This window comes from Meriones unguiculatus, chromosome 20, assembly GCF_030254825.1.
Source record: "Meriones unguiculatus strain TT.TT164.6M chromosome 20, Bangor_MerUng_6.1, whole genome shotgun sequence".
Taxonomy (NCBI): domain Eukaryota; kingdom Metazoa; phylum Chordata; class Mammalia; order Rodentia; family Muridae; genus Meriones; species Meriones unguiculatus.
In genome coordinates, this window is record NC_083367.1 from 44,896,263 (window position 1) to 44,910,581 (window position 14,319).

Genomic DNA, 14,319 nt, shown 5'->3' on the forward strand with positions numbered 1-14,319 from the left:
ACTAAGAACTTTTATAAAACTTCTGTACCTAACCCTTTAATCTGCCCAACACAGCAACTTCAACAGAAATTTCTCATTAAATATACATCATAATACTCAATGCAGCAGTGCTTGAAGTATATTTATAAGTTTGGGAAGCAATCTAAATGTCCATAAAGTACAATATATTCAGCTGATAAAAATCACTTCAAATTTAGGGAGGTGGGGCAGCCCTTGAGTCCTGGGTTCCAACCCTTGCACTAATGAAAGAAATGAATGAAAAAAAAAGGTAATTTTAAAATCCCCCACACCACCTTTATCTTACAATGTGTAATTACAATCCTGTTTGTTTTCTTTGTGTGCACACCAAGAAAACCTGAGCAATATGCACTCTAAAAACAGAAACAAAACAAAGGACTACTGTGTGAGGCTGTGGTATTACAGGCTTTTAATCCCATCACTTGGGAGGCAGAGGCAAGGAGATTTCTGTGAGTTTGAGGAGAGCCCGGCCTGCATATTGAGTTCTAGGCCAGGCAGAACTGTATGAGACCCTGCTGTTGGTTTAAAATGACTATTGGCCAGTATGGTGCCAAATGTTCTTATAATCCCAACTGCGTCAAGGCCGGGCTGAGCAGAGAGAAACACAGAAAATATTGATCTTATGACATTTCCCAAAAGGCAATGATAGCCTGATTTAGCAACGGGAATCACTCACCCTCAAAGTCGGGTGATGCACTCTATCTTTATTCTGCTACTCACTAAGACACTTCATTTCACTGACTTTCCGTTTTCTCACCTAAACAGAGCTGACAACATCTGCCTTGCAGCATGAGATGAAATAATGAAGAAAAAAAAATGTTATGTAGATGATCCTAGACTTGGCTTTTGCAAAATCAGTCAAGAAGTCGGGCAAAAGCATTTGGCAAAAATGCGAAGTCTGTGCCTTTTGCACGCTATTTCCACAAGGTAGAAAGGGAAAAAAAAATGTCAACACAACGGGAGGTGTAACCCCTAATCTTCCTCTTAGCATCCCACGTGGCTGCCTCCTATGCTTTCTATATTTAGTACAGAGTGCAGAGAGGCAGAGTACTACTTTTGATGGGCTGCCTTTGGGACTCCCTATGACCTTGGGATCTACTTTTCCATCTCGCCAATCTCCCTAGCTGGGCCGCGCCTCACTCACCCAAATACACACACACACACACACACACACACACACACACACACACACACACTCCCTTCTGCAGCACAGCAGGCAGATAACCACGCCACCGTGGCGGTCACAAAACAGACTGTAAAAATGGTAATGCAACGCTGTCGGTGCTGGAACGCTCCGTTTGCTTTCCAACAGTAAGAGGAAAATACTGTGGCTTCTTGGCTCCCACTCCGCGGAAAGGAGGAGTCCGAAGCCTCGGGCAGGTACAACTCTGCAACTTGCTTCCAAAGGCAGGGTCTCCGCCTCTCTACCGGCAGAGGAGGGAAGCTGCAGGCTCCAAGTGCGACGGGTCAGACCTACGGTTCGCACCCTCCCGGCACCGGAGGACGCACCGAGCCCCCACGGTATGTGTTCCCACCCCGCACGTAGCCCCTGGCCGGCCGCAACGCCCCACCTGTCTTGAAGGCCATTTTGTCATCGTCCTTGGCCCCGAAGGTGTCCAGCATGGACACGTAGAGCACCCCGTAGGCGTTCTGGATGCCAAACACCGACCCGTTGCACCACATGGCCGCCAGCATCACCAGCCAGCCCCAGCCTCCCTCGGGGGGCACGGGGGCGCCGGGGGGCTCGTCGCCCGTTGACCTCGCCAGCTCCACCTCCACTTTCTCTACGGACACGTCGGGGCCATCCGAGGGTCCCGGGCCGGGCAGCGGAGCGTCCTCCGAGGACGGCGCGGGCCCCGGCGGCTGCGCCTCGCTCGTCTCCCGCTCGGCGGCGGGCTCCTCCTGGGACGGCACCATGGCCCGAGGCGGCCCCGACGGGAGCCGGGATAGCTCGCGGGCGCAAGGTGCCGGGTAGCTCGCGGAGGCTGGGAGAGCCGAGCGGCCGGAGGAGGGAGGCCAAGGTGAGAGCCCCGGAGCCGCGGGCGGGCAGGCGGGCGGGCTGCGCACACGGCACACGCAGCCGAAGGCGCGGGAGCGCTCGACACGCCCGCGGCCCCTCGAGCCTGACTGAGGCTGCCGTCAGCCGCCGCTTCTTAAAAGCGCCCCTTCCTCCCTCCCCGCCCGCCCGCCCGCGGCGGCTGGGGGCGTGGCCACTGGAGGGCCATACCCCCTGAGCCCGCGGGTGATTGGGTCCCGGCGAGCGGTGGCTCCGCCCCGCGGCCCTACCCCTGGGGTCCAGTGACTGACTGCGCGCGCGCTTCAGGCGCGCGGCCAAGTTAGCTCCCCGGTGTCTATCACCAGGCGTAGGTCACCTCCTCCCGGCGTTAACCTTAGAAGTTCAGGGAGCGTCTCCTCCTACGTGTGAGCTGCGAGGGTGATCGATCCAGTCGGCCGCACCGGGTCGTTAGCCTCACTGGAACAGAGAGTCACAGTTGACACCCGTTAGAGTTTATGTTTGTTGTCCTTTCTGTGTGTGTGCTAATTATAATACAGAAGAGTCCTCAGGCCGCACACACCTACTTAAAAGGCAATTCAAGAATCAGAGGCCTTGTTTAATTACTCTCAATTCGGTTCCCTTCCGTTAATATACGGTTTGTTTTGAATATTTGGCACACTGAAGATGCTCTCTTTGGAAGACAGACTGTGGTTATAAATTTTTCTGCTAACAAACATTTTTGACGGGCAGCTAGAAAGCAATGCTCTTTAGCTGCACAAGCTGTCCTCATACTAAACAAAGACATTCCAGTTCCTTATATTCCGATTCCTCTGGCCCTGGAGGCATGTAATGCCCGTATATCCTATTATTTCTCAGATACATAGATTGCTCACTTCAGACAAAATCAAAATGTGCTAGTTTCTTCGGCTCCTACTAGTGTGGTGGGTCACACAGTAACTGTAACGATCACATTTGTGCTTCTCTCAGTCCTAAACTAGTAAGTACAAACAGTCCTGAAATACAAACTAGGGTGCAATTGTGTTTAAAACGCAGGGACACCCCAAGTGGATAGGGCCAGTAACTGTTCTTCAAAACACTAAAGAATAGAGTCTATATAGCCAGGCAATGATGGCACACACCCTTAATCCCAGTACTCGGGAGGCAGAGGCAAGCAGATCTCTGAGTTTGAGGCCAGCCTGGTCTACAGAGTAAGTTCCAGGACAGCCTGGGCTACAGATAGAAACCCTTGTCTCAAAATACCAAAAGGAGGAAAAATGTCTACAGAAAATAAGTTTGAGCTGAGCTCTGGATTAGTCACATGATTTCAGTGGAGGAAGACAAGCAAAGTGCATCCCAGCCAGAGAAAAAAGAGAAGAGCCCAAGGAAAGCACGGTATTCCTGAGGAATCTGAGGGTATAGCTCAAATGTGGGGTGCTTTAGAGACTAAATTAAAATGCCACAATAGCTTGGATATGTAATGTCCCTCAAAATGCCGTCTTTGTGTCTTCTTCACTGTTCTATCACCATGGAGAGTCACCATGACCAAGGCAACTCTTAAAAAAGGAAGCATTTAATCGGGGGCTGGCTTACAGTGGCAGAAATTTAGTCCATTATCACGGTAGGGAGCAGAGTGCACAACGGCGCTGCAGCTGAGAGCTACATCTGACCACAAGCCCAGAAGCAGACACCTGGTCTCGCACTGGCTTTTGAACTGTCAAAGCCACCCCAAGAAACACACTCCTACAATAAGACCACACTTAATCCTTTCAAGTAGCGCCCCCATGAGCCTAGGGGGCTATTCTTATTCAAACCACCACATTCCACTCCCTGACCCCCACAGGCCTGTAGCCAGATCATAATGCAGAAATGAATTCAGTCCAATTTCAAAAGACCCCGTAACCTACCACAGTCTCATCACTGTTTAGAAGTCCCAAGTCTCTTCTGAGACTCATGGCAATGTCTTAACTGTAACCTCCTGTAAAATCAAAATCAAAGAGCAGATCACATTCTTCCAACATATAGCAGCACAAAGTATACCTTACCATTATAACGGGAAGAAAAGGAGCATGGTGAGGAAATACTGGGCCAAAGTATGACTGAAACCCGACAGTGGAAACTCCAAATTCTGCATGTCCATGTCTGAAGTCAATGGACTCTTCATAAGTCCACCTCTGTCCATCTTTGCTAACTGCAAAACACTTCTCTCTCTTGGGTTGCTCCATGCTGGTTTTCAGCTCTCCTTGGCAACTATCCCATGACTCTGGCATCTCCAATATCTTGGGGCCTCCAACACAATCCAGGCTTCCCTCTCTTGGCCTCCATGCAGGGACACACCCAACACACACCTGGCCTTGGTGGCTTTCTTTAGCCCTAGAAGGAGATTCTACAACCTCTTTTTTTTGTTTGTTTGTTTCCTTGACTCTAAAGACTGAACCATGTGGCCAAAGCTGCTCTGTTCTCCTGCTTCATGGGGCTGGAACCTGGCCCTCTCCTTCACTTACATTTACCCCAGCTTTCTAGTGGTGGTCTCCCTCAACACTTAAGCTTTCCTTTAATTTCTCTTCACAAACTGAAAACTAAACTGGATGGGGTCTTGCCCTGAGATCACCACTCCTTTTACTCGATTTAGCATTAGCTTTTCTTTAAACTTTTGATCTCCTTGAGTGCAGAACTCAGCTCCATTATGCTCCCTGGCACTCCTTTTCTCTTCGTATCGTACATTTTATATTTTTCTTTGTCCGGCTTGCTCCTTTTCATTACAGATCTGCATAGGAGTAATTGCTAATAACCATACAACAAAGTCAATACTAGGCAGTCTCAAAATCTCCTCTGCCAATACCGTTAATCCAAAGCTCTTCAACTTAGCCTCAGACAGATTTTTAGGGCAAAAAGCAGCCACATTCTTTGCAAAAATATCACATGAGTGGTCTCTAAGCCATTTACTGATATTCTTTCCCTCTGAAATTTCTTGAGCTGAGCCCCAGCAGTTCAAATCACCCTTGTTGCTATATCCCACAGTCCCATTAAGCCCTGCTTAAAGCATCCAAAAAAAATCACAATACCCTACCCTTGATACCAACCTCTGTCTCAGTCACTATTCTATTGCTGTGAAGTTACCTTGCCATGACCAAGGTAACTTTGTTGTTGTTGTTTTGTTTTGGTATTTTTTCGGGAGGCGGGTCTCTGTGTAACAGCCCTGGCTGTTCTGGAACTCTCCTTGTAGTCCAGGCTCGCCTAGGACTCACAGAGATCCACCTGCCTAAGGTAACTCTTATAAAAGAAAGCTTTTAATTGGAGGCTTGCTTATAATTTCAGAGCCATAGTCCATTTCCATCCCAGTAGGGAGCATAATGGTACATAAGCAGACAAGGTGCTAGAGCTGCATCCTGATCAGCAAGCTCAGAGTGACATACCTCCTCCAGCAAGGCCATACCTCCTAATCCTTCTAATCCTTTCAAACAGTTCTACTCCCCAACCCAAGCATTCAAATACGTGAGCCCGGAAGTGCCATTCTTATTCAAATCACCACATGTAGTGGGGGCCCAATCCTCACTGTAAGTATTAGTGATGCTCTTGGGAAGTGGTGCAAGCATTAAAAGGTAGGGCCTGGTGCTGGTTAATTAGTCAGCCTGCCACAAGCCGGGGATACCTGGAAAAAGGGAATTTCAACAGAGAAAATGCCTCTATCATACTAGCCTGTAGGCAAGTCTTTGGGGCCCAGGCCACTGTGAGTGGGGTCACCTCTGGGCAAGTGGTCCAGGATGATAGAAGAAAGCAGATGAGCAAGCCACCGAGACCAAGCCCATGAGCAAAATTCCTCCATGGCTTCTGCTTTAGTTCCCACCTCCAGGTTTCTGCCTCGGGTTCCGGCCCTGACTTACCATCATGATGAACTGTAAGCTATAACAGGAAATAAACTCTTTCCTCCCCAAGTTGCTTTTGGTCACAGTGTTTAATCATATAATAGAGAGTAAAGCAGAACAGGAGTAGTGAGATAGTTTAGGTCACTGGAGACTTGCCCCTGAGAAAATTGTGTGGTCCTGGTCTCCTCTCTAATTCATTCAGGACATAAGGCATATAGGCCAGGTGTGGTGACACGTCTTTAATCCCAGCACTGGGGAAGATCTCTGTGAGTTTGCAGCCAGCTTGGTCTACAAAGAGAGTCCAGAACAGCCAAGGTTATACAGAGAAACTCTGTCTCAAAAATAACCAAAACAACAACAACAACAAAAAGAATATAATATACAGGGGACTGGAGAGATGGCTCAATGATTAAGAGTATGTGTTGCTCTTCCAGAGGACCTGAGTTCAGTTCCCAGCATCCAGGTGGTAGCTCACAACCATCCATTCCAGGGGCTCCAATACCTTCTGACACACTTGAAAATGTGCAGGCAAACCATTCATATAGATAAAGTAAGAAGAAAATCTAAAAATAAATTTAAAACTAAGTAAATCGAATATGCAGAGTTTGGAAGTGCCGAATGAGATTCCAATGATGTTACATATAAGTACCGTTTCTATTCATGTTACATGGTACAGGGTTCTTTGATGCCATTTGAATGACCACTTTAAATCAAATAGCCAGATGTAGCTTTGAGCTACCACAACGGCGACAGAGAAATTTCTAAAATGTAATCTTTCTGTGATACACTCTACAAATCACAAAATCAGAATAGCACTATAGTGATGATTATTTGGTAGGCGTTCTCCTAAATATCTGCGACTTAACATAATTTACACACAGAGAGACAAACACGCTATCTGGAAGCCTTACGGCGAGCAGCTTGATTAAAAGCACGGAAATGAAGGCCGTATGCGGTGCTGCACACCTTGGATCCCAGCACTTTGGAAGAAGAGACAAGCAGATTTCTGTAAGTTTGAGGCCAATCTGGTCAAGAGAGTGAGTTCCAGGACAACCAGAGCTATAGAGCGAGATCTTGTCTTAAAATTACTTACCTAATTAATTAATTAAAGCATGCATGGGGCTGGGATCCAGCTCAGTTGGAAGCTATTGGAGAGTACTGGCTCGGCACGTGTGAAGCCCTGTGTTCAATCTCTAACTCCAAAAAGAAAAAAAAAATCTTGGGGAAAAAAAAAATACACAGAATGACTTGGAAATGTAGAGTGTGTGCTTTTCTTGTGTGAAGCCCTGAGTTTAATCAAAACAAAAAAAATGCACAGAATTCTTGAACATTGGTTTGTATAAATGATAAATGTGGTATTTTGTGCAAAAAAAAAATTCATATCTCAGAAACAAGACTGGTTCCTACTTACCTGATCTCAACGTCCCCTCAAGCTGTCTTCTAGCAAACCCCCTCAGCTTTTCAAAGTTCAAACTAAAACCTGAGACATCTCCTTCATATACCTCTTTGCTGCCTCCCCCAATACAATCCTGTCAACCCTAGCTCTAGAAGACCATTTAACTAACCCCTGGTTCTCCGTTCTAGAAGTTGGTTCGCAGGATGAGTCCATTTCTCACGGACCATCATGCTCTCCTAACTAGCCTTCCTGCCAGCAAACTGCCACTCTCAACTGATGACCTATCCTGTACCCCCTCAAACCCTACTCTGCAGCCAGAAGGCTTGCCCCTCACATCAGGCCCTGCATAAACACATCCAAGACTTCCAAGCTATGGTTTGGAGGTATCTCCCAAGGTTTACATGTTATCAACATCATCCTTTGTCCACGGGTGCAGAGATGTGGGCCTTCAAGAAGTGATTAGATAGTGATGGCTCAGCCTTAACCAATCTATTGTGGGGTAGAATTCCTGATAACAGAACGACTCATGGCCCTCCCCATCTCTTAGGTGATGCCAGGAAGGGTGTGTAATATCATGCCCTTCTGTCCTCTGCCATGGGATGAAACAGCAAGAAGATTCACATTATATGCTGGCTCCTTAGTCTTGGATTTCCTGACTTCCAGATCTATGAATAAATTTCTGTTCTTTACAATGAAATATGCTTTTATAGCAGTATAAAAAAGCATTAAGTTTCCTCTGTTAAAGTATCTTTTGTTCACCGGAAATAGCTGTTGTCTCAGAAGTTTACTGCCTTTGTCTGCTAATCCAGTCCTGGCAGCTTCTAGTCTTTGTACAATCTAATCAAGGCCTAGAATGTTTTCAGACTCTAAGACTTCCTGCTAAGACTTAAGCTCACCCTTTCTACTTCTTTCTGAACTCCGGCGAGGTAAGGTCAACTCAGATATTCTGGCTCAAACTCCTCGCCAAGCTGACTCATTCAATCTGGCTTCTCTTAGCTTCTGACTTTTTGCTCTGCTTGGCCTCAAACTAACTCTATCAATCTGTTCTAATCTTCTGGCTCCTTCTCATTCTTTGGTTCGTTCTGTCTCTAGCTTGTTTTTTTTTTTTCTTTCTGTAACCTGTCTCTGTACAACTCTCCTGGTAAAACTGCCTCCTCTGTCTATCTCTGTCTCTCTGTTTCTGTCTCTTTCTCTCTCTGTGTGTATGTGTGTGTGTTGCTCTCTTATAAGTCACCTCTCTGTTTTTGTGAGAGTTGGGCATTTCTGATAGTCTGTCAAACATTTCTCTGATTCATCACTTTCTCTGCCTCTCAATTAGATGTCACTTTCAAATATGGGTGCTTCCTTCTACAAACTAACTTTACCTTCATTGTCTGGGACTAAAAGTGTGTACTAAGGGTGTGTCTGTATTCCAGCCAGAGGGATTAAAGGTATGTGCTAAGGGCCTGTCTGTATTCCAGCCAGAGTAGCCATTTTGCTGGATTAAAATCCCTTTACATGCCTCCTTTTCTGTTTCTGAATGATGAAACTTTTTTCCCCAATATGAGGGTTGAACCTAGGTCCTCACACATTCTAGGCAAACACTAAGCTATATTCCCAGCCTTTTTAAGGCCTTTTTTTGTCCTTTGAGACAGAGTTTCTCTGTGTAACCTTGGCTGTCCATAGACCATGCTGGCGAATTCAGAAAGATCCACCTTCCTCTGCTTCCTGCATTCTGGGTTAAAGGCATGTGCCACTATCAACCAGCAAGGCCTTTTTTATTTTGAAGCAAGGTCTGGAAAAGTGTCTTAGAATTCTATTGCTGTTAATGATCACAGCAACTCTTAAAAAAGAAAGCATATAATTGTCTTATAGTTCCAGAGGTTTAACATATTGTCATCATGGCGGGAAGCATGGTGGTATGCGGGAGAATTAACTGAGAGTTGAACATCTGGATCTGTAGGCAGCAGGAAGAGAGAGATGCTGGGCCAGGCTTGAGCTTTTTTTTTGAAGCACCAAACACCAACCTATCCATGCCTGTGGGACCAGTCTCATTTCAAACCACCTTGACTTTCCGTTTTTGATTCAGACCATCAAGTAAATTGAGATGGCCTGTACCATCAAACCTGTCTTAAATAATGAACTCTTCATCTTGGAAGTTCAACTCTAAAAGGGGATTCATCACTCTGACGGCTTCATGGATCCTTTTTCCTAGGCTTCCAAACTTTGTTTACAGAATTCTTCTGTTCATAGAGTCCTGCTCCAGGCCCCTTAACAACAGCAGGAATTATCAGATAGGGCAGATCATATCTCGAACACTTTAAAAGCACAAGTTCAATGAAATTACCTGAACAAACCAACTGAATGGAATTGAAGAATAACTTGAAGAACCTCAAGACTGGCCTGGAATTGTAGCTCAGTGGTGGTATACCATGTACCAGGCTCTGGGTCTGTCCCCAGTATTAAAAAAGAAATTAATGCCATACATGGAGACACAGGCAGAGGCAGGTGGATCTTTGTGAGTTTAAGGCCAGCCTGATCCACTTAGCAAGTTCCAGGACTGCCAGGGCTACATAAAGAGACCCTATCTCAAACAAAACAAGATAAAAAAAAAGAAAGAGAGAAAGAAATGTATATATGCAAAGATAAAATATGCATACTTATGTGACACCGAAGACAATCCACATTTTCAGATGGATTATTCTCAATAGTTCTTAAAGCATGCTTTTTGTTTTGAGACAGGGTCACTCTGTGTAGTCCTGGAGCTTGGAACTCACTCTGTAGAGCAGGATGGTGTCAAATACCAGGCTCTACCTTCTGAATGATGTGACAAAAGGTTCATACTGCACAGAGCAGATGTGTTTATTTTATTGTTACAAGAGTGACCCTATCTTGTTACACCAGGTAAGATAAGAAGCAATAGAGGTGAACTGTTTGTTAAAGAACCACTCAAGCATCCTCATTTAGCCTTTAAAAAATTATTGTGTATCCACGAGAAATACAGCAGCCATTTTATAAACAACCTAGCAATGCACATCCCCTTTAAAACAGTTTAGTATCATTACAAAAATTGACTTTTGATTCCAAATTAAAAATTACTGTGTTCAAATTAATGAGAGAAGCATGAAGACACCTGATGGGTTGAGATCATAGCTCAGTTGGTAAATAACTTTCGTATCAAGCATAAGGCCCTGTCTCAACCCCTAGCACTGCATGAAGATGTGATGGTGCATGCCTGTAATCCCAGAACTCGGGATGTAGAGTTCAAGGTCATCTTCAGGCATGCTAGAAGTTCAAGGTCAGCCTGGGATACATGAGACCCTGTTAGGGGTGGAAGCTGAAAAACTAAGGATGCTGTAACTGAGCAGAGGGTTGAACACCTGTGATCTCAGCAGTTGAAGGCAGAGGTAGGAGGATCAGGATTGGGAGCTTAGCCTGGACTACATCGGAAGACCATATCCAAAAACAGAAGATGAGGGTGGCCAAGGGCAGCTGGAACCACTTTTTTTTTTTTTTTACATTTATTATTTATGCAGCATTCTGTCTGCACACATGCCTGCAGGCCAGAAGAGGGCATCAGATCTCATGATAGATGATCATGAACCACCATGTGTTGGCTGGGAATTGAACTCAGGACCTTTGGGAAGACCAGCCAGTGCTCCTAACCTTGAGCCATCTCTCCAGCTCATCAGGAACTACTTATTAAACAGGAACTCTGCTGCAGGCCATCTTCAGAGGTCCTTGTTCTCAACTCTGTAATCAGCAAACACACCTATCTACCAGTAACCACACAGTATGTTCCCTGCAGGGTACTTCAAACCACTAAGGCTACTGTTTTTTCCGTGTGTGTGTGTGTGTGTGTGTGTGTGTGTGTGTGTTTACTTCTTGTTTACTTTTCTTTTTTAAACAGGGTTTCATAGCCATCAACTGGCCTCAAACTCAAAATGTTGTCGAGAATAACCCTGAACGCCTTCCTGGGCGTCCCTGCCTGCCGAATGTTGGGACTATAAGTACGAACTGCCGTGCCCAGCTTAAAAAAAAAAAAGCAGGATCCTACTTTTACAGACTTGATTGTGTGCCCACACACCGAAAATTCATATGTTGGAGTCGATTCCCTAGTACCTTAGACTGTGAAAGTATTTGAAGGGAAGGCCTTGGGAGAGGTAAGTTAAAATGAGGCCCTTGAGGCAGGCCATAATACAGTAAGACCGATGTCTGTGTAAATAGAAGCAATTAGGACAGACGGGGAGAGACCAGGAAGTGCCATGTGAGAGCACTAGAAGCAGGCAGACGTCTACAAACCTCCATCCTGGCCTTTCAACCTCCAGAATTGCGAGGAAATATGTTTCTATTATTCGACCCTCTCGATCCGTGGTACTTGGTCACAGCAGCTCCAGCAAGCTAATACACACTGGCGATGATTGGTTTTCATCGTCGGCCTGACTGGCTTTAGAGCCAGCCAGGAGCCACATCTGGGGTGACTTCGAGAGCACCTCCAGAATGGTTTAACTGAGGGGGAAGATGCCGGGTGGCTGTGGGGAACACCGTCTCATGGGCTGGAGCCCCTGACTGGGTAAACAGTGTCAGAAGGGAAAGCAGCCGGCGCGCACTTTGCTTCCAGACCTGCCGAGGTCTGAGGAGCATCACACACTCCCACCACGTGAACTCTGCAGAGCCTTCCACACCATGCCGAATCAGACACACTCAAACTGTGAGCCAAATGAACCCCTGCTGCCCTTAAATTGCTTCCTGTAAGTTAGACGTAACAGTTAGAAAATGACTAAGTCGGATAGTCGTGGCGCACGCCTTTGATCCCAGCGCTGGGGAGGCAGAGACAGGTGGATCTCTGAGTTTGAGATCAGCCTGGTCTACAGAGTGAGTTCCAGGACAATCAGGGCTATGCAGAGAAGTCCTGTCTTCAAAAACTAGAAGGAGGAGGAGGGAGAAAGGAAAAAAAGAAAGTAACTACTATAACACGTTCACTAACGATAGCAATTTTGTGTTCTTCACTTAACTCATTTCATATTTTCTCATGTTATTAAATATTCTTCAAAAACACATGTTAGGGTTGGAATGAGCTCAGCAAGAGAGAGCTAGCCCAGCACGTGCAAGGCCCTGGATTTAATTCTCAGCACATCATTTGTTTTTTTTTTCTTTCTACTCAGAAGATGGCCTACAATTTAATCATGTTCCTATTTTGAGAATATAAATTACTCCAGATAATATTATGAATGCTATTACAACAGCTGTCCTTCCAAATCTTTCCATTTCTGATAAACTTTTAGGACAATGTCCCAGATGTGAGACTGCCAACGAATGAAAAATAAATGGATTATTTTATGTGGGTTTTTGCTTCTTTGCTTGAGTCTTGTTTTCTGTCACACATTTGAATCTTTTTATGTGCTGCTTCTCTACCATCACACCCTAGGCCTACCAATGAGCTTCTTTAAAAAGGAAAATTGTCTCTGCAAGCATGCATATGTGTACGTGTGAGTGTGTGTGTGTGTGTGTGTGTGTGCATGTGTATGTGCCTGTGTGTGTGACATATCTGTGAGTCCGTGTGTGTGTGTGAGTGCTTGTGTGTATATATCTGTGAGTGTGTGTGTGAGAGAGAGAAAGAAAGAGACGTGTCTGTGAGTGCATCCACAGCACCTCTGTAGACACAAGAGTCAGGTCTCACTGTCTGCTTTATTCTGCGACAGTGTCTCTCTTGTTTCTGCCACTTTGCTGGCTGGCCTGTGTGCGTCTGGGGAATTCTGAGTGCTGGGCCCACAGACCTGTGCCACAGCAGCTGGCCTTTTATGTAGGTCCAGGGATTCGAACTTGGATCATTGGGCTTTCACAGAAAGCACTTTCCTCAGCAAACCATCTCTCCTGATACTCTCCTTATGAATTCCCATGGCAGTTCAGTATCCAAGTGGGTTCCATAGTAATAGGAACAGGGACTGTCTCTGACATGAACTGATTGGCCTGCTCTTTAATTACCTCCCCCTGAGGGGGAAGCAGTGTTACCAGGCCACAGAAGAAGACAATGCAGCCACTCCTGATGAAACCTAATGGACTAGGACCAGAAGGAAGGAAAAGAAGACCTCCCGTATCAGTGGACTTGGGGAGGGGCATACATGCAGAGGGTGGAGAAAGGGAGGGATTGGGATGGGAGGAGGAGGGAGGGAACCACGAGGGGGATACAAAGTGAATAAAGTGTAATTAATAAAGAAAAATAAGAAAAAAATTTAGTACATTATTGCTTCTTTTGAGGGCCAAACACACACGATAGCATGCATGTGGCAGTGCCAGAACGACTGAGGGGATTTGCTCTCGCTTTTCCATCATGCGAGCGCAGGGAATCGAACTCAGATCATCGGGTTTGGCAGCAGGTGCCTCTGCTCACTGAGCTGTCTTGCCACTCTGCTCCCCAGATCATTTTCTTGGTGGTTATTTTCTGCATTCTCCAACAGAAGAATTATTCTGCTTTGAAGTTTTGGTATATCATCCTTAAGTTCTCCAGGCTATGGGATCTTCTTGCTTCTGCGTACTCAATGCTAAGATTACAGTTATGTACTACCCCTTGGAGAAATTGGTTTCTTTGTTTGTTTGTTTGTTTGTTTGTGGCAGGCTTTCAGGAGCCAGACTGGCCTTGAACTCTCCATGCTACACCAAAAGTTAACTTGAACTCCTGATCCTCCCATCTCCACCTGTGCAGGATTATAGGTATGAGGCATACCTCCAATTTATTTTGGTGCTGGAGACCAAATGAACTCTGTCAAATGAGTTCTACTAACCTCCCAGGAGCCTTTTAATGGACCTGATGCTTCAGATGGCAGTCTTCTTGGATGTGACAGAGCAGGCCTGGAGACCCCACCAGCCTGCTCGAGGACCTGCTTGGATCGCACAGATAGGGGACATTCTGGTCCTTAGACAACAGTGGGAAGCGAAGGATGTTGTCGAAGCCTTCAGCATCTGCCGCCCTCACAGTGAACTCAGAGAAGCCCCTCGTGAGTCTTTGGCAGCCTCCGTGGGCACTCTCTGAGGCTGCTTGTTATTTACATGATCACTGAACCAGATCC

General features: G+C 46.0%; 1 protein-coding gene across 2 annotated transcripts in view; it reads right to left on the reverse strand.

The window, feature by feature from the left end:
* Slc16a10 (solute carrier family 16 member 10) overlaps positions 1–2,166 on the reverse strand; it is a 108,353-nt gene extending 106,187 nt beyond the window's left edge. For both annotated transcript variants that reach the window (XR_002476466.2, XM_021638748.2), the window contains exon 1: positions 1,590–2,166. Coding sequence is in view for 1 of the 2 variants with exons in the window: in XM_021638748.2 (XP_021494423.1) it covers positions 1,590–1,935 (346 nt within the window). In the remaining variant the exon portion in view is untranslated. The remainder of the gene's footprint in view (positions 1–1,589) is intronic.
* Positions 2,167–14,319: the final 12,153 nt, after the last annotated feature.